General features: G+C 48.4%; 1 protein-coding gene across 4 annotated transcripts in view; it reads left to right on the forward strand.

The window, feature by feature from the left end:
• The window catches only part of SEPTIN4 (septin 4), a 57,349-nt gene that overhangs the window by 31,961 nt on the left and 3,963 nt on the right, over positions 1-21,425 (forward strand). For 2 of the 4 annotated variants that reach the window (XR_014002578.1, XM_081172944.1), the window contains exon 4: positions 3,055-3,179. Coding sequence is in view for 2 of the 4 variants with exons in the window: in XM_081172945.1 (XP_081029071.1) it covers positions 3,055-3,378; positions 4,338-4,431; positions 5,308-5,394; positions 6,238-6,361; positions 8,297-8,431; positions 9,223-9,340; positions 10,861-10,962; positions 11,653-11,749; positions 13,691-13,853; positions 20,712-20,811 (1,344 nt within the window). In the remaining 2 variants the exon portion in view is untranslated. Of the gene's footprint in view, positions 1-3,054; positions 3,379-4,337; positions 4,432-5,307; positions 5,395-6,237; positions 6,362-8,296; positions 8,432-9,222; positions 9,341-10,860; positions 10,963-11,652; positions 11,750-13,690; positions 13,854-14,007; positions 14,257-20,711; positions 20,812-21,425 lie in introns of those variants that run through there. The other 2 variants (XM_081172945.1, XM_081172946.1) reach the window with 2 other exon arrangements.

The raw sequence follows: 21,425 nt of genomic DNA on the forward strand, positions 1-21,425 counted from the left end.
TAAAGTTCTACGATTCGAAAAGGGACAAAAGGCTCAGATCCAGGCATGACAAGTGCTGGAGTTCAAAACATCTGGAGGGTTGCAATTGGTTCTTGATCTACGACAACAACCATCGTGGAATGAAAACATCCTCTTGCCTTCGCTCCCCCCGGTGTGTGGTTTGGGTCCAGGACATTTCCAGCTGCTTTAACTTTGCTCCATCTTCTGGTTTCTGTCCCTCTTTTTTTGCCGTCCCAACCACTTCTCTCGCCTCTCTTCCTGTGCCCTGCCCTGTACTCTCGACTCAGGCTGCAGAGGTGGAAGAGACCTTGCCAGCCCAGGATGACTTCACAGAGACCCAACCCTGCCCAGCAGAAATGCCCTTTGCTGGTGCCCCAGGAGAGGAGGGTGCTGATTCTGGCCTCCCTGGGCAGCCGGAAGAACCTGCCAGGATCCCCAGGGAGCAAGCAGTAAGACCTCGGCATGTGGGGAGAGGGAGCCTTCTGGATTTTCCTCCATGGACCCCTGACTCAAGCTGTTGCAGCTTCTCCTGCGGCCTAACCCACACTTTCCTTTCTTGATTGACCCAACGGTTCTTTATGTCTGGAAGATGCAAATAAGCACCATGGATTTTCCCGTTGCATTCCTTCCCTGTTCCTCTCATTGGCTCTTCCTCAACTTAGCTGTGATTCCTGCATGGCCCTTTGGGTCCCTTCCAAATCTATAATTCTATGAGTATGAATTTAAGCTGGAGAATATCTGGAATTAATTCCAGAATTAAGGGGTGCATGCAAAGTTGACTGTAGCTACATGTTTCCTTCTGCTCCCTGTCATTTCTCTGCCTCCACCCCAATTTTGGCGACGGGCATCGATATAAACGCTGCACTGCTATGGTATTATTGTTATGGAGTTTAATGCTGGGGTTTGGGTCACCACTGTGGGTTTGCGTTCATCAGGGATAGAGGCCTTGTGGCCCTCCATAGGTTATCATTATGGATGGCATGGAGAAAGTGTCTAGAAAAAAAGTTTTACTCCCTCTCTCATAACACTTGAACTCGGGACATCCATTGCAGATGGATGTTGGAAGATTCAGGACACATGAAAGGAATCATACAATCATAGAAGTACATTTTCACGCAGCGCATAGTTGAACTGTGGGACCTGCTCCCATAGGGGTCAGTGATAGCCACCAGCTTAAAGGTAAAGGGACCCCTGACCATTAGGTCCAGTTGTGACCGACTCTGGGGTTGCAGCACTCATCTCGCTTTATTGGCCAAGGGAGCCGGCGTACAGCTTCTGGGTCATGTGGCCAGCATGACTAAGCCACTTCTGGCGAACCAGAGCAGCACACGGAAACACCGTTTACCTTCCCACCGGAGCAGTACCTATTTATCGTGCTTTCGAACTGCTAGGTTGGCAGGAGCAGGGACCAAGCAACGGGAGCTCACCCCGTTGTGGGGATTCGAACCGCTGACCTTCAGATCAGCAAGTCCTAGGCTCTGTGGCTTAACCCACAGCACTACCCGCGTCCCTTAGCCACCAGCTTAGATGCCTTAAAAAAGGGACTAGACAAACTCAAGGAGGAGAGGGCTGTCAAAGGCTACTAGCAACGATGGCTGTGCCCTCTCTTACGTGCTGCTCTGTCATAATGCTGGAGTTGGTGCGGCCCCCTATTGGCAGCTACGGAAACTGCCGTGTGATAAGAGCCTTCCAATTTTATTTATATAGTAAGATAGAATGAAGTTACATTTTGGTATCTTCGGGTTGGGAGATGGGAGCAGGGAAATGAGCCAAGATGCGATCTTGGCAGACCCAGTGTTTGCAAGACTCCTGAATGGAACAAAAAGAAAAAAAGAGGTCTGTCAGGGTTGCTGTGGCTACAACACTTGGGAGACATGACATGAATTGGCAGTGGGGCTTCCTAAACAAAAGTCGTGTCATGATCTGAAGGCTGCAGGTAGCTAGAAGTGACATTGGCCCAAGACATTTTGCTGTAGGTAATGTGACTGATAGTTGTATCTGACTTCAACAATAGTGACCAGGCAGTGTCGTCGTCCACACCAGGGAGTGCAATGCTAGCTCAGGGGAGTATTGCACAGTGCAAGTGGTGCCTCGTTCTGCAGACTTCACTGCCACCTCTTCACATTTTGCCGCCTGAGGCAGCTGCTTCCCTCTCCCTAACATTAGAGCCGGCCCTGGTTGGAAAGAAAGTTTGAAGAAAGTTCATTGCACCAAGATCAGGAAAATAAACAGATCACATTCCCCCCCCCCTTTTATAAAGTTTGTTTGTTTCATTTAATAATGTACATAAAACTGAGAGAACTGTTATAACAACAGATGAAAATCAAAAGATGGAAAACAAAACTATAAAATAGGCGCATAGAATGAGTACAGTTGCACATGTGTTAAAATAGCCAAATCCAAGAAAAAAATATTAGCGTTCTCTGATTATCAAGCATAGTTCCAGATTTTCCAGGCTTGTGATGAGGGTTGCCTTGAAATTAATGGTTTTGCTGCATAACAAAGGAATGCTAAATCATATTAAAAAGCGCCTTGAGGTTCTGGTCCTTGTTGAAATATTAAATTATGCATAAATTTCTCCATTCTAGCTGTATTCCAGAGTTATACCAAGTGTCCAGTGTAAGATTTTGGACTGTTTTCCATTGTGCTGCCATAACTATTTGAGCTGCCAAGATCATTATAAGACCAATTCTTTTGACTATATATCTACATTGGTATCATCAAAAATATTCAGTAGCATTGATTGTGGACAACAAACCTATAGTCTCTATAGTAATATTAATCATTTCTGTCAAAATTAAATTCCAAAAATCTTTTGCCAATTTATATTCCCACAATAAACATGTACCATGTTTATCGCAACCCATCCAACAATTACCTGTTTTGGAAGGACATTTGCAAAGGAGGGCGATACCACCTGTGTGGTTCTTTAACCTCAGAAAACTGGAAGCAGGTTTTAAGGGTTGTGACCCCCACATTTTACTCCCATAATAGACCCCCGTTTTAAACCCTGTGTTTACGTGCATTTCCTGTTCTCTTCCTCTGCTGCTTCAGATAAAGCACCTCTTGAAGGAAGACTCGGAGGAGGCCGAGCTGGTCCATTTCCTCAACGACTACCCGGCTGAGGAGGGCTTCCGCCGTGTGGAGCCGGGAGAGGCCTGGAAGGACAGGGGCCGCGGTGGCGGCGCAGAGCCCGAGATGTTCCCCAGTGCGGCGCTCAGGACCCTCCCCGACGAGGCCTCGGAAGAGAAGGAGCAGAAGGGCTTCCACCGCCCGCGGCCTCTGGATCTGAAGCAGCACATGGCCGCTCCAACGCCCCCCAGCCCGTCCCGTCCCAGAAGCCCCTGGGGCAGGCTGGACCCCTATGAGTCTGATGAGGTATGGTAAACACCCCCTCTCCCGGATCTCACTTTGGCTTTCCTTCTCTCAAGCTTCCCATACACAACCAGCTCCAAACGTCTTGGCGTTGAGGTGGGCATATTTGGCTTCATCGCCTGAGATTCATAGAACCGTGGAATTGGAAGGGACCCCCAAGGGTTATCCAGACCAACCCTCTGCAATGCAGGAATCGCCAGTAGATGGCCAACCTCTCTTTCAAAACCTCCAAGAAACGAGAGTCTTCCACCTTCCCTGGTAGTCCGCCCCACCTCCAATCAGCTCTTGCCCTTCCTAATGTTTAGTCAGAATCTTCTTGTCATTTGAGTACGGTTGTATGGGTCCTGACCTCTGGAGTGGCAGAAAATAAGCTTGCCCCGTCTTCTGAGTGTAGGTTCCTCAACCCAGTTTAGATTTCTTAAAATGGCGGGCGCTTAGCTTTCGTGGGTGTGGCATATGCGTTCTTTTGCCTTCCTGTCATTTGTTATGTTAACGTGTTTTTCAACCAGCGTTCCTGCATCCTGCGAATTAATCTCCTTTTGTCCACCCTGCCTTGGTGGAAGCTTTGGCTGAAGGGTGGCTAGGAAGTGTTCTAAATAAACTGATAAATCTCACGGGCAATCTCTGGGAGGACCTCGCTGGAGATGGTAGAAATATAGCATTAAACTCCATGGGATTTTCTTCAGAGTGGATGCGTGTAGGACTGTCCAGTCAGGTGGTGTTTCTCTCTTAGGCAATATATAGCATATGATTTTTGTTGCAGTTTCTTTCAAACCTTTTACCAGGCCAGGCCTCTCAAGGACAGGATGGGCTGTAAATAACAAGAAGTATATGAAGAAGTGGTTTGGACTGACTTGCTCCAGCTGTTTGGAATTCTGAGATTCTTCTAACCACACATTTCCCCTTCCTTCCTTCCTTCCTTCCTTCCTTCCTTCCTTCCTTCCTTCTCTCCCTCCCTCCAGGACGACAAAGAGTATGTGGGTTTTGCCACGCTCCCCAATCAAGTCCACCGGAAGTCTGTGAAGAAAGGCTTCGATTTCACCCTCATGGTTGCAGGTACCACCAGGGCACTTGAGGGGGGGGGGCAGCTGTTCCCACTTCCCGCCTTCTCAATTACGCATGAATATTTCAAGGTAGAGCCAGTGCAATGCACAACAATGAATTCTGATTGAAACAGGCTATCAAGTTTCAAGCTCTCTGCCAACTTATGTTGAAGCTGTACGTTTAGGAGCACTTCCAACGCACTTTTGGGTGGTTCACAGACCTTCCGGGGACTGCGTTCTGGCCAGTACCAGATCAGGATGGAAATTGCGGCCAGCAGAGGATGGGGGCACATCAGAGGGCAAAGTTGCCACCCCAGGGTGGATGCCTTAACCTTTTCCCTCATAGTTATCCACACTAGTAACTCCCTTATGAGGAAATGGGCTTTCAAGGTGAGAGGAAAAGTGAGTAGAAGAAGACATGATGGAAATGTGTAGAATTAGGCATGGCATGAGAAAAAAGGATAGAGAAAGGTCATCCCCCCATGACACTAGAACTTGTGGATATCCAATGTATTTAGCAGGTGTTGAAAAGAGTATGGCGAAGGCGCCTGCCTGATCTCAATAGGCAGGGAGTTCCAAAGTGTAGATTCTGCCACACGAAATGACCAGGTTCATACAAATGAGGAAGAATATTATGTGGCACTTGTAACAGGGCCAGATCAAAACAGTCAAGTGGACGCATATGGGATAAGGCGACCTCAAATGTAAACTGGTCCCAAGTTTTTAATAATAAATAGTACCACCTTGAACATGGCCTGAGGTTGTTCTCTTTATTTAAAAAGCTATCATTGGTCTGCACTTTTCCTTTTCTTCCCCAAAGTCTGATTCTTAAGGATCCACCTTCCTGTTGAGTGATCTTGCTTGCTCCCTCTCCACTTTCTCTTCCCAGGAGAGGCCGGGCTTGGGAAGTCCACCCTGGTGAACAGCCTTTTCCTCACAGACTTGTACAAAGACCGCAAACTCTTAAATGCCGAAGGTAGGTCTGTTGGTGGGAGTTCTGAACCAGCCTTTGCCCCTGTTCGGACACAGTGGAAGTGCTAAACTGGGGAAGCAGTTGGGGATGTTGCTCTTAGGCCACACAGGGGGAATCTGGCTGGCTCCCAATGGAATAGGAAAATGCCTTCTACCAAGTCAGGCTATTGGGTCTGTATTGTCTGCACTGACTGGCAGCAGCTGTCCAGGATTTCAGGCAAGGAATCTCTTCCAGACTTACCTGGAGGATGCCAGTGGGAGTGGAAGCTGGGACCTCCTACATGCCAAGCAGATTCTCTGCCAGTGAGCTATGGCTTTTCCCTTAAGACATAGCAACATATATCAAGCTAGACCATGGATCCACCTATCTCAGTATTGTTGACACTGACCGGCAGCAGCAGGGTGTCACGCAGGACACACTCCCAGCCCTACCTGGTATGCAACCTGGGACCTTCTGGATGCAAAGCAGGTGCTCCAACCCTGAGCTGCAGGCCTTTCTGGGCTCAGCAGACGCCTGCAAGGCAGTTCTCATGGAGGTCATGCCAGCCAGCGGCTGCTATCTGTGACAGTTGAAGAAACCCTCCATGTTTAGGAATAGTCTACCTCCAATACTTAGATGCTGGTGATGAAGCCGTGAGGAGGATGGGACGGTCACTGCTTCTTATACCCAGAACGTTGACCTGGTTGGACGCATCTTGCCCTGATTTGTTGGTTATGTTCTTGCCAGAGAGGGATTCTCATGGTTTGAGGGTGAGATGTCCTCTCCTACTCCCTCTGGGCCCCCTGCTCCCCCTCCTCACCCCCCCCCCAGTTCTGAACTCCCTCCTTCCGTCTTTCCCACGGCCAGAACGGATCCTCCAGACGGTGGAGATCACCAAGCATGTGGTGGACATTGAGGAGAAGGGCGTCAAACTGCGCTTGACCATCGTGGACACGCCAGGCTTTGGAGATGCCTTGAACAACACAGAGTGGTACGGCCACCTCCCAGGGGGGTGGGGGGCAGCAGAGCAGCAGAGAGGAATTAGCCCTGGCAGCTTCTCAGCAGAGCTGCGTGGAGGGAATCCCATTAAGCCATTGACCTTTGGGTGGGGGCCAAGGAGGGATAAAAATAATATGTGGAAGACAAAGTCTAACTGGCTGTGAGGCAGGTAAATCCCAGGCGAGAGCTGCAGTGCTTTGATCTGCCAGCGAAACAGGTTCATTTGGGGATATTGTTATTATTATTATTATTATTATTACAGTTGTACCTTGGATCCCAAACACCTTGGTACTTGAATGTTTTGGCTCCCGAACGCCTCAAACCCAGAAGTGAGTGTTCTGGTTTGCGAACGTTCTTTGGATCCTGAATGTCCAACAGGGCTTCCGCAGCTTCTGATTGGCTGCAGGAGCTTCCTGCAGCCAATCAGAAGCCACACTTTGGTTTCCAAACATTTTGGAAGTCGAGTGGACTTCTGGAATGGATTCCATTTGACTTCCAAGGTACAACTGTATTATTATTATTATTATTATTATTGTTGTTGTTGTTGTTGTTGTTGTTGTTGTTGTTGTTGTTGTTGTTATTGTTATTAGCTAACTACCTATTAAATTTGTATACTGCCCTATACCCACAAGTCTTAGGGTGGTTACAACATAAAATCACAATATAAAAACAGAAAAGACATCATATATTTTTTTAAAAAACCAATAAATTCCCCTCCCCAACACATTTTAAAAGGGTATTGGATGTCACGTTTTTGATGTATAACGAAGGCACCAGGTGAACCTCCCTGGGGAGAGCATCCCACGAACGGGGAGCCACTGCAGAGAAGGCCCGTTCTCATGTTGCCATGAGGGGCCTCAGAAGATGATCTCAGGGTCTGGGTAGGTTTGTCTGGAAAGAGGCGGTCCTTGAGGTATTGTGGTCCTGAGCTGTTTAAGGCTTTATAGGTCAAAACCACCAGTTTGAATTGGGCCTGGAGCTAATTGGTAGACAGTGCAGTTGGACCAGGATCGGTGTAATCTGCCCAAATTCTGCACTAGCTGAAGTTTATGAACCGTCTTCACAGGCAGCCCTGTGAAATTCAGAAATTCCGTCCGGGCAAAAATCATAGAAATGTCCGGGAAAATCTGGACTCATGGCAACCTTTGCTGGAAGTGCAGATTTTGGCGATCTTTCTAAAAAATGGCTGTCACCCTAGTCCTCCCCATTGCTCAGGATAGGAAACTACAGAAGCCAAGGGAGCCAGCATAGTGTACTGGTTAGAGTGTCGGAATTGGACCTGGGAGACGAGGGTTCAAATCCTCACTTGGCCTTCAAGGTCATTTGGTGACCTTGAAGGCCCAGCCCCTGCCTCTCAACCTAACCAACCTCATAGGGTTGTTGTGGGGATTAAATGAGGAGCAAGAGAGAGTGATGTACTCCAGCTTGAGCTCATTGGAAAGAAAAAGGTGGAATATAAATCTAAATTATGAATATAAATATAAAATAGGAAATACAAAGCTTTCCTTTTTCACCAGGTCTTTGGTTTTTAATTATCTAAGGCCTTTTCATTCGGGCGAAATGTTTTAATCTAATTTTTCAGAACGCAATTGTCTTTTAGATTTTTTAAAATGTTGCTTTTAATGTCCGCTTGTGTTGGTTTGTTTAAAATAGTTGTAAGCCGCTTTGAGTTGCTATGGTAAAAACAGACAAAAATATGATTATAATAACAGTAGAGAAGCAGGTAAGCAAACAAAGAAACAAATAAATACAAAAGCCATGGCAGATGACTTGCCTAGACTCTGATTAGGTACGGGGCTGGGGGAACTCAGGATATTTACTCAGACCTTTTGTGGGCACCATGGGAAACGCTGGTGGGCACGCTAGTGCCCGTGGGACCACGTTGGGGACTCTTTGCTCTCTAAAGCCTGCCCAATTCCCTCTGCAGCTGGAAGCCGGTGGCTGACTATGTAGACCAGCAGTTTGAACAGTACTTCCGGGATGAGAGCGGCCTGAACCGGAAGAACATCCTGGACAACCGCGTCCATTGCTGCCTCTACTTCATCTCGCCCTTTGGCCATGGGTACGAGCTGAGTCTGGCCTGCCTGGGCTCTGGGAGGGGCATGGGATGATTGCAGAACTCGACTAAAAATTGGGCAGATGAGAAGCTGAGACTGACGGATCTGTCCCAAATTGTTGCAAAACGTCCAAGCCATGAGGGGTTGGACTAGATGAACCTTGGGGTCCCTTCCAGCTTCACAATTCTACGATTCAATGAAATAATTTGAGTAGAAAGACAAAACTTGTTGATGTTGCAAAACAATCAGCTAAGGCCTCAGTGTGCATCTTGGACCTGGGCTCATTATGCAGCAAAGAAAATACAATTTTGAAGTTTTCCTTACTGTGTTTTGAAATTTTTATAAACCACAATAAAAAAGCTAAACAGAACCTAAGCCTAGGGCCACAGGAAGTTGCTTTATACTGAGTCTGACCATTGGCTTGTCTTGCTCAGTGCTGTCTACACTAACTGGCAGCAGCTCTCCAGGATTATCAGGCAGGGGTCTGTCTCCCAAGCTCTACCATTGAGCTGCAGACCTTCCCCTAAAAACAAAGATTCTAGTCCTCATGGTTAAGAAGAGAGAGCTGGATTAATTAGGAAGCTGCCTTATGCTAGTCAGACCATTGGCGCCTCTTGTTCAGTTTTGTCTACACTGACTGGCAGCAGCTCTCCAGGGATTCAGGCAGGAGTGTCTCCAAACCATTGGGGAATGAATCTGGGATGTCCTGCATGTTGCTCTGCCACTGAGTCTTCCCCAAACAGTGTGTGTGTGTGCGCGCTGTACACTTGAGACTTGTGTTGTCTCTCCTTGGCAGGCTGCGGCCGCTAGATGTCGAGTTCATGAAGGCTCTCCACCAGCGGGTCAACATTGTTCCCGTTCTAGCCAAAGCGGACACTCTCATGCCTTCTGAGATTGAGCGGATGAAGAACAAGGTGAGGAATTGGGAGCGGGGAGGGGAGATGAGGACCTTATTTTTTTTAATAATAATTTTTATTGAGTTTACATTTTACCATAATCACATTCCATTACATAATATTATAACCAAAAAACAATGCTCAAACTGAGCTTCAACTTTCCCCCATCTCACTCTCTGGCTTTCATAAATAATCACTTCCGTATTTTTTGCTCTATAAGACTCACTTTTTCCCTCCTAAAAAGTAAGGGGAAATGTGTGTGCGTCTTATGGAGCGAGTGCAGGCTGCGCAGCTATCCCAGAAGCCAGGAAAGCAAGAGGGATTGCTGCTTTCACTGCACAGTGATCGCTCTTGCTGTTCTGTCTTCTGAGATTCAGAATATTTTTTTTCTTGTTTTCCTCCTCCAAAAACTAGGTGTGTCTTGTGGTCTGGTGCGTCTTATAGAGCGAAAAATACGGTACATCTTAGCATTTCTATCACCGCTTATTTACCTTCTTTCTTTCTTAATAAAATTTACCTCTTTAAATGTAAACCAGGTCCCAATATTACAAAATATTTCAACTCAAACCTACAAACGTTTTCAAATGTTTACAGTTTTCTTTCATATATTGTATAAATTTACTCCGGTCCTTTTCAAACAGTTCGTCACACTGATTTCGGATCTTCCCCGTCAGCTTTGCCAATTCTACATATTCCATCATCTTAGTCTGCCATTCTTCCATTGTTGGAAGTTCCTGCTGATTCCATTTCTGGGCCAAAAGTATCCTTGCTGCCGTTGTAGCATACATAAACAAATTTACATCTTTTTTAGGAATTTCGTCTCCAAATATACCTAACAAAAACGCCTCTGGTTTTTTGTTAAAAGTATATTTAAAAACCTTTTTCCTGGTGGGCCTGCCTACTTTCCCGGGCGGTGGGAAGTTCAGGAGAAGCGCCTTTGTCCCAGGATATCTGCTGTGAGCTGAGATCCTCTCACGCCAGCCAGAGGAGCATCTGGAGAGCCTCATGGCTACTATTGGGCAAAGGGAGTCCATCTGCTCCAGCAACCTGTTCTCACAGTGGCCAACCAGATGCAGTGGGTACTAGATCACCCTTTGGGTTCCTTCCAACTCTACAGTTCTAGGATTCTGGGGATTTGTTTACCCCATGCACACCCACTCAGCTGGTGGAACAGATGCCACGTAATACTCGTTCTGCATTTGTTAGAACCCGGATCTAGTCATATGGCACCTACACTTTGGAACTCCCTGCCTCTTGATGTCAGGCAAAGCACCTTCACTGCCCTCTTTTCGGCACCTGCTCAGAACATTTTTGTTTAGACAAGCCCACCAAAACGTTTAGAAAGCTGAAGCAAGTTTTAATCTGCTTTTAGAGTCTATTGTTATTTCAACTTTTCGAATGTCTTAGATGGTTGTTGCTAGTTTTTCTTATCGGCAATTTAAATTTTTTAAAAATATTTTTGTTGTTGTAAAGTGCTTTGAAGTTTGTTTGCTGTTTATAATTGAGCTGTGTATAAATTTTAAGTTCCTCTTCTTCAGATCCGCGATGAAATTGATCAGTTTGGGATCCGCATCTACCAGTTTCCTGAATGTGATTCGGATGAAGATGAGGATTTCAAGCTTCAGGATCAAGCCCTCAAGGTGAGGGGGAGGATATATTTTGTGAAAAAATATGTGTTGAAATGCCTGTTTAAATACTGAACATTATACGTGTGTGTGTGTGTGTGTGTGTGTGTGTGTGTAAATGTAAGAACATTGGAATTCAGCTTTATATGGCGTTAAACCACTGGCCCATCTAGCTCAGTATTCTTTGCCCAGACTGGCAGCAGCTTCTCCAGGGTTTCAGGTTTCAGCCTGAGACCTTCTGCACGCCAAGCAGATGCTCTGCCACTGAGCTACACCCCATGACCACTTAACATTCTGTTAAGGTGGAAATGGAGAGCCAGGGGTGGTGTAGCGGTTAGAGTGTTGGACTAGGACCTGAGAGAGCCGGGTTTGAATCCCACTCAACCCTGAAGCTCACTGGGTGACTTTGGGCCAGTCACTGCCTCTCAGATTAACCAACCTCACAGGGTTGTTGTGTAGATTAAATGAGGAGGTGCAGGAGACTCATATATGCCACCTTGGACTCCTTAAAGGTGGAATATAAATATATATATTTTTTTAAACATGGATGGAGCAGATTTACAAATGAATGCTTTTCATAGTGACCCAGGCCAGAAACCGCCTGAGCCATCCCTTCCCTGTTTCTGTGCTCCTAATATTTTGCAAACAGCCACTTGTGTTCTTTGCAATGCCACGAGGCCCCTGACTGCCCCTGTTCTCTTCCAGGAGAGCATCCCTTTCGCCGTCATTGGGAGCAACACGGTGGTGGAGACGAAAGGCCGGCGGATCCGTGGGAGGCTGTATCCGTGGGGCATCGTGGAAGGTAACCAACAGAGCCCTTCCTAGATTGTGCTGGTTCTGCTGTGCCTGCAAGGAAAGCCACTCATCTCAAATTTGGAGGCAAGAGGTAGCATGGCATAGTGGTTAGAGTGTCGGTCTAGGACCTGGAAGACCAAATCCCCACCACTCAGCCATGAATCTCACTAGGCGACCTTGAGCTCAGCCACTGCCTCTCAGTCTAACCTACCTCTCAGGGTTGTTGTAGGGAGAAAATGGGGAGGGGGGGGAGGAAAAGTATGTCTGTCACCTTGAGCTCCTTGCAGGAAAAGGTGAGATATGAATGCAGTCAGTCAATCAATCAATCACTCAATCACTCAATCACTTAACCACTCACTCACTCACTCACTCACTCAATCAATCAATCAATCAAACGTTTGACTTTCCATGATGCCCAAACTAGGCCAGAGCTTGGTCTCAAGAGAGGCAGTGTGATGTATTGATTAGAGTGTTTGACTAGGACCTGGGAGAGACCAGGGTTCAAATCCCCACGACAATGGAGTGATCTTGGGCCAGTCACTTACTCTCAGTCTAACCCACCTCACAGGGTTGAGGTGAGGATAAAATGTGAAGGAGGTGAACCATGTTTGCCACCTTGAGCTTCTTCATCTGAGGCCTTTATTCATGTGCCTCCTCTATAACAGTTCCAGGGGGTGGCAACACGAGAGCAGGCCTTTTCTGTGGTGGCTCCCTACTCATGGAATGTTCTGGCCTGGCGCCTTCATTACATATCTTTAGGCACCAGGCAAAAACATCCCTCTCATCCCTTTGTTTAGTTAGCCTGTTAAACTGTTGGTGGGCGGTTATTGTTTTAGTTTGTTATTATGGTATGCATTTTTGTGTTTTTATTGTAAATGGCCCTGTGATCTTCGGATGAAGGGCAGCATAGAAATTTTTGTAGCAGTAATTGTAGTAACAACAACAGCAGCAGCAGCAGCAGCAACAAATTGCTTAGCGGGCCCATGCAGGAAGCAGAGCAAAGCCAGCCCAAAACTGATCACGGACTGAATTTATGACCAGTTCCAGGGGCTTGAAATAATTAATTTTGGCAGTGGGGTGTCTTACCTTTGCAAGCGGTGGGGTAGAAGTCCCAGAAAGATTTTGTCCTCTCCCCCTCCTTCCTGAATGCTGAACTACAGGTGTTCAGAGGAATGCACGGCTTGTGTGCAGAGAAAGGAATAGCCTCAAACCATCTCCTTGCATCTCTCTGGTAACATCCAGAGGAAAAAGGCATGTGACCTGATGTGTCCCCCCCCTATCTGTCTCCCCTCCCCAAGTATCAGCCAATAAAGAAGAGTGGCAATGGTGGGTTGAGGGGGGTGGGCTTTGAATGATATGACATCACACCATGTCCTTTTATAATGCCTGCTCTGGCCCTGAACAATTGGATCTGGAAGCTGGAATACAGTGGTACCTCTGGTTATGTACTTAATTTGTTCCGGAGGTCTTTTCTTAACCTGAAATTGTTCTTAACCTGAAGCACCACTTTAGCTAATGGGGCCTCCTGCTGGCGCCGCACCGTCAGAGCACAATTTCTGTTCTCATCCTGAAGCAAAGTTCTTAACCCAAGGTACTGTTTCTGGGTTAGCGGAGTCTGTAACCTGAAGCATATGTAACCTGAGGTACCACTGTATAAGAAAAGCCGTCCTGGGTCTAGCACCCTGTTCTTACAGTGGCTGACCAGATGCCTTTGTGAGAAACCTGCAAGCAGGATTCAAACACAAGAGCCCTCTCCCCTCCTGCGGCTTCCAGGAAATGCTATTCAGGAGCATCATGGCTAGTAGCCACACAATAACCAGACTTCTCTATCCTCCATGAATTTGTACAATCTCTCCCCCAACACACTTTTAAAGGCGTCTTAATTTGCATTGTTACCATGTCATGTGGTGGGGAGTTCCGCCCGCTAATGCTGCCTTCTCCTGCACAGTGGAGAACCCTCTGCACTGCGACTTTGTCAAGCTGCGGACCATGCTGGTGAGGACCCACATGCAGGACCTGAAGGACGTGACGCGGGAGACCCATTACGAGAACTACCGGGCGCAGTGCATCCAGAGCATGACCAGGATGGTGGTCAAAGAGCGGAATCGCAAGTAAGCCGTTAGCCTGTGTGTGCCTGCATGTGTTATCTGGGGCTGGCCTGATCAGGGAGTGGGGAGGATATGCCCCCCCCTCTGGGATGGAGCGCGACTCCCCCTCCCCGACCTCAATAACATGCTCTTGCCCCTCCCTCCACCCTAATAACAGGCATCAGGCGGAGAGATGGACAGTGCCCCCAGCTGGGGCGAGGGTGTAAGACAGAGAGAGAGAAGGATTCTGCAGGAAGGTTAGCGCTGCCTACGATTCCAAGATCATTATCTCTTCTTTTTTTATTAAAAAACCCCAGAAAACACTATTGTTTTAGCCCCCGCCCCCCCAAAGCAGGACTTGAGTTTATTAAAACCACAACAGGCCACCATTTTGCAACTTAAATAAATTATTCACAATTGAAATACATTGGTTTATTTGGAGCATTATTATTTTTTAAGAAACTGCCTGCTCCCCACCCCTTTTCTCTTAAAGGATTACAAAAACAACAGCAACAGCAAACAAACAAACAAACCCAACAACGTGGGACCAGTTTACTTGCAGGATCACCTTACCCCTTATACACCCACTTGATTGCTTAGTTTTGCGGAAATAGCATATAATTCCTGTTCCGCACTTTGGAACTCCCTGCCTCTTGACTTAGGCTGGTGCTTTTGCTGTACTCTTTCTGGTGGCCTGCTAAAAACATTCCCGTTTAGGCAAGCCTACCCAGGCGCGCAGAACATTGATGTGTGCTTTATTCTGGTTTTCAGCTTATTGTTGATTTTAATTATTTTTCAATAGCTCTTTTTAACCGCTGATGGTTTTATTGTTTTAATTCTTTCTGTAAACCGGGTGTGATGTCTTGCTTTGTTTTGCAGTCAAGGGATCTATAAATCTTATAAACTAATTAGATAAGAGATCAACCACAATAACAGGCCCTGTCCTCAGGCTGAGTACCCTAAAAGTGATCAAGGGTAGAGAGGTCTCCCTCCGTAAGAAGGAGGGATCAGTAACCATTCCACTAGGGCAGCCCCTGCTAAGCTGTTTCCCTCCAGATGTTTTTTTTATGGGAGTTTCCAGCAGCTGGTATTCAGAAGCATCACTGAAGGCAGAGCACAGTCATTGTGACTAGTAGCCTTCAGTAGCTCTTTTCTCCTCCATTCATTTGTCTAACCCTCTCTTAAAGCCATCATGGTTGGTGGCCATCACTGCCTCCTGTGGGAGGGAGTTCCACAGGCTATGTGCTGCGTGAGTTTTAGTCCAGAACATCTGGGTGGTTCCAGGTTGGAGGTGGTCATCCCAGGGACTCCCCAGCATGAGTCTGCTTTGGTTAATTCCAACTGGTAGATTGAATTCCAGCTCCCCCTAGTGGCTTTCTCTGCCTCTTTGGTCTGTAGCCTGTTGGTCTCTGAAGCTCATATGCCCACCCTCTCCTTCCATCCTAGAAGCATGTATGGCCCACCTGCCTTGCTGCTATCCAAGTCCTCCCTCAGCTCCTTAATGCCTTCTTTTCCACATCCCTCTTTCTCTCAGATCTTGCCCCGTCCTCTCGTGATTCCCTGATCTCCACGCTTCTTAGGCCACGACCCTTTTCCTTTCCCCGGGCTGCTAGCTTCTTACCCCGTTCTGGATCTCCTCTGCTCTTAGCCGCCTTCCTCTTCTGCCCCATTCCAGCCAACCGTGCTCTGCTTGCATTCAATTCTCCATCTAAACTGACCTCCCGCTTTCTCCCCAAGAGTTGCAGTTTGCCAACATTCCGTGACTGCCCTTTTGCTCCCTGGAGTTGGAATTCCTGTCACTTGGCCAAAGGACAGGGGAACACACACACACAGAGAGGTGTACCTAGGGGTTGGCGAAGCCAGACCCTGCCAGGGACGTAGACCAAACAAGTGGGGGTGGTGGCAAAAATCGCCTACCAGACTAGGGAGTGTGTGGCGTGTGTGGCCACACACCCATCGCTGTCACAGCGAGATCATTTCCAGGAGAAGCTTCTCATCCATCTTGCACTGTGGCACGAAGGCATGCAATTTTCGCCTCCCTTCTGCCCTGCCCTTACTCTGCACGCTTAGAGTACTTGGGCTGTGTAAAAATGTAGTACAGTGGTACCTCAGTTCTTGAACGTATTCCGTTCCGGAAGACCGTCCAGCTTCTGAAACATTTGAAAACTGAGGCACAAATGGCTGGCTGCAAGTTCAATTGGAAAAATTGAAAAACACGCGGCATAAGCTATTCGACTTCTGAGGCATGTTTGAAAATGGAAGCAATTCTGGGCTTTTGGCGTTCGAAAACCAAAACGTTTGGCTTCCAAGACGCTCGAAAACTGAGGCACCACTGTAATTTCTAATGTGGCAATTGCAGTAAAGTGGTATTTTTTCCCCTATGGGGGTTGCTGATACAACTCCTTGCCAAGGGCCCAGGGGACTCTTAAGTACGCCTCTACGTGCCTCACACCCAAATCATAAGCTCTGCCTACACAACCCATGGTTTGGCCTTTCAGTTGTCTGGGGTATTATTCCGCACTCCCCTCCCTCTGTCTGCATCTTCATCCATGAGCCCCCCACAAAAGATCAAGGGGCAAGACCAACATAATGGGAAACATAGAATTGTAGAGTCAGAAGGGACCCCAAGGGTCATCTAGCCCAACCCCTGCAATGTCTCAGCCGCCGTCTGCCTTGGTTTCCCTGATGGTGAATCTAAGCCTAGTGTTTCAATTCCCTTGTTCTGCTTGCCGCCATCTTTTTGGGGGAACCAAGGAGGGACTCCTCATCTTTGAGACTCTGCTGCAGCGACTGTTCTATGGAGTGAGCGACTGAGGTCCCCTTTCCCGGCCGAAGATCCGTACGGCGTTTCCCACCCGCCCCCCACCCTGGGGCTGTGCCACCAACCTCCTCCTCCTCCTCTCTCTCTCTCTCTCTCTCTCCTGGAGACCTGTGTTTTGTCTGGCGTCCGTGCATTTTTACATAAATTATTTTCTTTCTAACCCATCCTTGTCTCGGACCCTTGCCTTGTGTCTGTGGGAAAGCAAAATGTGGTTTTTTGGGGGGGAGGAGTGCACCCCCTGTTTGGCACAACACTATTGATCCCAAAGGGCCATGCATCCTTGTGCCACACACCTTGCAAAGGGGTGATGTTGTCGTGAGCATAAATACCAATGCCTGTGGCTGGGGAGGGGGATTGAGGGAGGGGTTGTTCCTTAAGAGGAGAGAAAACAACAATATAGGATGTGGTCTGGGGTCAGCTCTGTTGAAGTGGACTGGAGCTTCACAAGCAAAGGAAGACATCAAAGGAAGGTCACAGCTGTTGGGTGAGTCCAGCTTCACCTCTGGCCCTGCCCACCTCAGCCCCAGAAGGTTGCCAGTGCAGGCTGTCAATCATGTGATGTCACAATGATGTCGAGTCAGAGCCAACTCACCTATTAGGCAGGGTGATGCCTCTGCCTCAGGCAGCAAAAGCCCTCAGGCGGCATGCCCTGCCTGCTCCCCCCACCTCCTCCAACAACAGAGAAGCAATACCACCAATTTGAGGCAAGGTGGTGTCCATTTGGTTGAGATCTTGCCTGAAATCAGCGCAATCTTGCCCGAAGTCAGTGCTGGTAGTGGTGATGCTTCTCCACCAGTGGTGAATGTGGCGGGTCACATGGCGGTGGCAGAAGTAGTTCAGTGGGGGCAGTGGCGGCAGGGCAAAGCAGCACAACTTCCTACTTCGCCTCCAGCAGTGAAACGGGATGCGTTGCCCCTGCGTCAGGCAATGATTGCAGGGACTTCAAAGCACCTTCCAGGGCTTGGAAAGTGCTTTGAAGGCCCGCTAATTGGCTGAGGCTGGATGCGACTGCCTGTCCCCTTGCAGAATCATGGGATTGTAGGGTTGGAAGGGACATTGCCCGCCCCCGGAGTCACCTAGCATAACCCTCTGCAATGCAGGAGTCACAGCTAAAGAATCCCTGACAGATGGCCATCCAAACTCTGCTGAAAAGTCATCACGTGACAACCCTTTAAATCTAGGGCATGGCTTGTGGGCAACAGCCTCGTGGGCCAAACAGGGACCCTTGTTAGGTCCAATTTGGCTCATGGGTTGGAGGTTTCCCACCCCTGAAGTAGATTCTCACTCAGCAAGGGTTGGCGAAGGAGATTCTTGAGTGTCGTATTGCCATCACTGGACAACTGCAGAAGTCATAGCTCAAGGATTTTTTGGGGGTGGGGGGTGCGTGGGAGATGGGGAAGCCTGTGTCATGGATTTGCCCTCCACCTCACTAAGTTTGCTGTGCAGAGGAAGGGGGGCATTGATACACTGCACAACCTGGCTTTAGACAGAGTGCATCAGAACAGGAACATAGAATTGTAGACTTGGAAGGGACCCCCAAGGGTCATCTAGCCCAACCCCCTTCAGTGCTGGAATCACAGCTAAATAACCTTTGGCAAATGGCTGCCTATGGCCCACTCCTGATTCCTCGAGGCCATGTGCCATGTTGTTCTTTCACTCCACTTCAGTTACTCTCCAGGCTGGTCTCCCGATCATTGGAAAGTTTGGTTGGGGGATCAGAAACTGCGCTGAATTTGCAGGTCAGCCTTGAAATGTTCAGACGGTCTAGATGAGGCATAGGCAAACTCCAGCCCTCCACGTGTTTTGAGACTACAATTCCCACCATCCCTGACCACCGGTCTTGTTAGCTAGGGATGATGGGAATTGTAGTTCCAAAACATCTGGAGGGCCGGAGTTTGCCTATGCCTGGTCTAGGCTGTCACCAGATCCAGATGACTCTACGAAGCAGCACTGCATTTATTTATTTCCATTATCGCATTTATGCCTCAAGGAGCTCATGGTTCTCCTCATCATCATATGATCCGCACAACAATCTTGAGAGGCAGTCTAGTCTGAGAGAAGACAGAGACTGGCCCAAGGTCACCCAGTAGGGATTTGAATCCTTGTCTCTCCCAGGTCCGAGTCTGACTCCCTAACCACTGCACACACTGGCCCTCTTATAGCATCAGTATCCTTTATGGTGGTTGGCCAAGGTGCTCTGGGTCAGCCCATATCTTCTGCTGCTACCCTAAGAACCCTTTAGGATGGGGACAAAGCAGGATTGTGATACTACATTCAGAGGCGAGAGGGAGTAGGAAGGGGGCTGTGGATGGAACATAGACTCATAGAATGACAGAGTTGGAAGGGACACACCCCAAGGGTCATCTGAAACCCAGGAAACACATCTCTCAGCAGGCTTGACATGGCACAGGGTTCCCACATGAACCGAGAACCAGCACTTCTCCGAAGACCATTGTCCATGATGGTACCTTTGGGGATGTACCCTGACTTTTTGATGCGTCTCTCCATCACAGAAGCTTGTGACTGGGGGTGGGGTAGAAACGTTGGAGAGAAATTGGATGGGAGGGACGCATATGCTTGGGAATGTCATGAGCCCCTGCTGACATTAAAAAAAATATGGTATATTTTCACAAGCATATAGTGCACAGTATAACCATCTGCCTGCATGCCCATTAATCCCCCTCTTCCAAATCCACTAATCTGTCTTTGCAACAACATCTCTGCCCTTTGGCCACTTATCAAGCCATGGAAATATTATATAGAAAGCTTCTATTGAGACAGGTGCACCCAGTATTGTCTACACTGACTCGCAGCAGCGTCTGCAGAGACTTTCAGAGAGGAAGCCCCTCCCAGCCCTGCTTGGAGAAACCAATTTGGAGGCCTGAACCTGGGACCTACTGAATGCCAAGCCAGGTGTCGTCCTTTGCAGAAGACAGTCCTTTTTTTGGACTTAGACTACCCAACCAAAGAAAAAGCAGGATGGGGTGTCTGTAGCTGCACCCCCCGTGAGCTCCTCGTCAGCAGAACGTATCCTGCGCTTCCATCTTTTGAAAGCCACCTATCAGAACCTTAGAAGACCCACCTAGTCAAGCATCCTGTCTAAACATTGGCCACAACAACTCTCCCCATGGCAGACTGCCTTTGCCAGCGAAGGGAGAGCTGGTAGCCATGATTGACAGCCTCCTCCTCCTCCTCCTCCTCCTCCTCCTCCTCCTCCATGAATCTGCCTAGTCCTCTTCTAAAGCCATCCAAGCTGGTGGCCACTGCTACATCTTGTGGGAGCGAGTTCCACAGTTCAACTTGGCCCACAGGTGCTCAGCGACCTGGCTGGGCTTGCAGACCAGGATCCCTGACCATCGGCCATGCTGACTGGGGCTGATGGCAGACATGGATTGAGGGGAGCGAAACCACTTTGCGGGGGGGGGGGGGGGGAGACGCAACAACTATGATTTAGAATGGAGAGCACAAGGCAGAGGGGTGCTGAATTTTGGCATTGCACAGGATGCCGCTGGAATTTGAGAGCCCCAAGGTCTGCTGCTGCTGTTGGGCATTGTAGCCCAGCCAGAACTGGGTGGGGGGAAAACCTGTTGTATCTCTAGATGCTCCTTAAGAACATCCCTTGTTGGAGCAGACCGACAGAGGAGGAAAGTCTTTCTTTGCAAGAGCCCCAAGACTCTGGAGTGAGTTCCCAGAGGAGGTTCAACACTCTGGTTCGCTGTGGAGGCTCAGAAAGTCCTACTTATTTAGGTAAGCTTTGCGGGGTGAAGAGCGATTTGAGAGCAACACTTTCCCAAAGAGCCTGACGCTGGGCTCCCCCCCCCCCTCAAAAGTGTTACTCTCCATTTTAATTGTTGGATGTCTTTGTGACAGCCTTGTAGGATGGCAGTTAAGCGAGTAAATTTAAGGACCTCAGTGTGGGGTGGAGAAGAGTCAGTTGTTTAGGCATCTCTGAACAGCTGTGTCTTGTAGAGTTGGGGTGGTGGTGGTGGGTGCAAACACATCGCTGCTGTTTTTGGCCTTGATGGCTTTTCTCTCTCTCTCTTTTTAAAATAAATAAATAGCAAACTGACAAGAGAAAGTGGGACAGATTTCCCCATTCCGGCCATCCCCTCAACACCAGATGTGGAGACGGAGAAGCTGATCCGGGAGAAGGACGACGAGGTGAGTGGCATGGTGGTTACCTGCAGGTCAGATGAGAGCATAGCTGTCAACGTTTCCCTTTTTTAAAGGGAAACTCCTTTATTCCGAATAGGATTCCTCGCAAGAAAAGGGAAAAGTTGACAGCTATGGATGAGAGCGACAGAGATGGGAGCCCAGTAGGGCTAGGGAGTGCCCCAAACAGACCAAGAACTCACGGCCGCAGGAGGCAGTGGGGGCCACCAACTATGAGGATCACACAAATAGATGGAGAGGGCTGCCCCCAGTCGGAAGCAGCAGCAATGCCTCTGAATAGCAGTTGGTGGAGACCACAGGAAGGGAGAGAGCTCTTGCACTCAAGTCCTCCTTGAAGGTTTCCCTTTAGCCCCTGTGGGTCCTGCCTGTTAGCCTACAGGGCCCCATCACTTTCAACTGAGCTCATTCTTTTGGGATGTTGGACACTTAAGTGGCCACCTAAAGTCACAAACTTGTACGGCTAGTTCAGCAACCTCCTGCCTTAGATTGCAAGCCTCACTGGGTACAGGACCCCAAGAATTGGAAGGGCCTCAGGGCATCATCCAGACTGACCCCGCCAAACCCTCGACAGTATGAGTGATTCCAGATTTAACCGCTCCGAG

Source organism: Podarcis bocagei, assembly GCF_964188305.1.
Source record: "Podarcis bocagei genome assembly, chromosome: 15".
In the NCBI taxonomy this organism is placed as follows: domain Eukaryota; kingdom Metazoa; phylum Chordata; class Lepidosauria; order Squamata; family Lacertidae; genus Podarcis; species Podarcis bocagei.